General features: G+C 51.5%; 1 protein-coding gene across 1 annotated transcript; it reads left to right on the top strand.

The window, feature by feature from the left end:
- Positions 1–986: 986 nt before the first annotated feature.
- RHEB (Ras-like protein) lies at positions 987–1,766 on the top strand (the record flags this gene model as incomplete). Its single annotated transcript, XM_005855486.1, has 1 exon — positions 987–1,766. One exon carries the CDS (start codon positions 987–989, stop codon positions 1,764–1,766), a length of 780 nt encoding a protein of 259 aa, XP_005855548.1.
- Positions 1,767–2,411: the final 645 nt, after the last annotated feature.

Below are 2,411 nucleotides of genomic sequence, written 5' to 3'. Positions count from 1 at the left end.
GGGGAAGGGGGGGGCGCTCCTGGCATTTCCCCTACCCTACGTATGTCCACCCACACGGTATGATTCTAGGGACGAGCCGTGGGTAAGCCCTGTGCACCATTACTAAAGAGGCAGGAGAAACAGGTCAGCGACCGATAGGAGATAGAAAAGGTCAAGGAAGTTTCCAGCCGTGTAAATGTGTCTGGAAAGAAGTCTTGAGGACAGGGTGCTTGAGGCCTCGTCAAAAGAAAGGGCAGACTTTCATAGTTACAAGGGACAGCATAGTATCAAACAAGGGTGAAATATACATAGAGAGCATGATGTAATTTTATGAAAGACTGGAAAGAAATGAACATGTGAGCCAGGAGCAACACGTATGCGGTGGGAGGGGGCTTGTGCTTCTTTTCAGACTAGAAGGATAGATATAGCCATTTGCCGAGTCCATTTAGGGTGAGGACAGTCACGAAAGGGCCGATGCCATCGTGCCTACGAACATGATCGAACCAAAAAGGACCTTGGACAAGGCCAATGGATAAAAGGACGGTATGCTATGCACGGGGCAGTTTGCCTCCGACTCTTCCTGGAAATAACCTCCTGACTGTCTCGAAAGAAAATTTCGTAAGTTCCATGTTCTGGGAAAGCTGGCTAGGACGACCAAGTCCACGGTCCCACGACAACAAATTGATAGAGAATTTCTGCCTCCAATTTGATGGCTGTGTCATTTACAATTTGTGGCACGCTGAGTGCGATTTCGTAGCTTCGTGACGGAGGTGTTGAAAGATCAGGCGTGATGCACGTTTGTGTTGCGTCCCGACATGGTGACTACCTTTTCTCAAAATTTTGTTGCTTAAAAGGGACCAAAGGATACGTTAAACAGCGTTCATGTGGATGAAATGATCAAATTCATCCATTCTGATATGTGCCCCACGATCTTGTACTATTTTTGACCACCCGATTCCACTCGCACCCACCAACATTCATGTCCCTGCCTAGGTTTGCCGTTTGAAATGCCGCCCTCCTCCACTTCGCCTCGTCCTCCCCCTTCCCTACGACCTCCGCCTCTTCTGGGAGTAGTGCACCGCAAGTTTGCTGTCGTAGGTCATCGGGGGGCGGGGAAGTCAAGTGTGACCAGGCGTTTCGTTCAAGAGAAGTTTACGATCCAATCGGCGGCAGACCCGGATGAAGAATCTCTGTACAGAAAGGTGTTGGAAACTGAAGGAGAGGAGCGAGGGGTGGCAAAAGGGAAAAGTAGCCACGAAAAAACGACGCAGCTCGTGTGCTGCGATATAGTGGACACGCCAGGGCCTACCAGGCAGTACACAGAGTACGCCAAGGAAGAATTCAGCCGGTTCCTCTCCCGCAATGCGCTTATCGGCATTCATGGCTACCTGCTTGTCTACGACATCACCTCCCGCGAATCTTTTACCATTATCCAAACCCTGAACGAGGTCGTTTTGCGGTACCACGGCGACTCGCCCGTGCCACGTGTCTTGTTGGGGGGCAAGTTGGATCTATGCGCTCAGCGGCAGGTGGGAAAGGGGGAAGGCAGAGCATTGGCACGCACATTAGGCATTCCCTTCCTGGAGATATCGGCCAAACACAACGTGGACGTTGAAAGGGCCTTCCGAATGCTGTTGGAGGAAGTGGAGCGAGGGGAGGCGGGGGAGGGGAAAGGCAAGTGGAGCCTCCTGGGCGGAGAGGAGGAGGAACAAGCCTTCTTAGGATGTCGGCATGAGAGAGAAAGATCGTGGGAGTATGACGGGTACGGATATTGTGTGGTGAGCTAGGACATGTGAGAATTTATGCAGGGATGAATGCGCCGAAGACTCCCGACTGCCCCCTGGCGGGCGCCAGAGGGATCGATGCACACGTTTTCGACCACTGCGCAGCCTCAAGCTCCACACGATGTCCAGTGAAAAGAAAGTGACGAGACTGCAGGAGCTCGGGAACATGAGGGTTTGTGAATTTATGTGTCCCACGATGGATGCAAAGGTGTGGAGGAAGAGGAAAGGGTCGAAGGGGGGAGTTGGAAACCCGAGAGGCTGCAATTTTGAAATTTTGAAAAATGCGAAATACGTGTACCAGTTGTGTAGACGTAAAAATGTGCAGGATCCGAAAAGTGTACCGTCATTGTGTAATATCATCATGTTGAGACATTCCTTTGGTGCGGCGGAGGATGAGCAGCAGATGCGGTCAGAGTACCATGGGTGAAGTCACCTTAAGTACGCGGGTTGCTTATAAGCGTTGGATCGGTGGGTCAGAGGACGGAGGATGAGTCGTTCTTGATGCATGGATGACTCAACAAAGCTGTAACGAGGACGCTCCTCATAGTTATGATGGAGTAAAAGAAGCAACAGACCGACGGGCGGCAACCTGAGTCTCCACCGTCCTTCTCATCTCATCGTTCCTTCCCTGCCATGGCCACGAATTAC

The sequence above is a fragment of the Nannochloropsis gaditana genome, assembly GCF_000240725.1.
Source record: "Nannochloropsis gaditana CCMP526 unplaced genomic scaffold scaffold183, whole genome shotgun sequence".
In the NCBI taxonomy this organism is placed as follows: Eukaryota; class Eustigmatophyceae; order Eustigmatales; family Monodopsidaceae; genus Microchloropsis; species Microchloropsis gaditana.
Note: the sequence above shows the minus strand (reverse complement) of the source record. Positions and strands in the feature narration are given on the sequence as shown.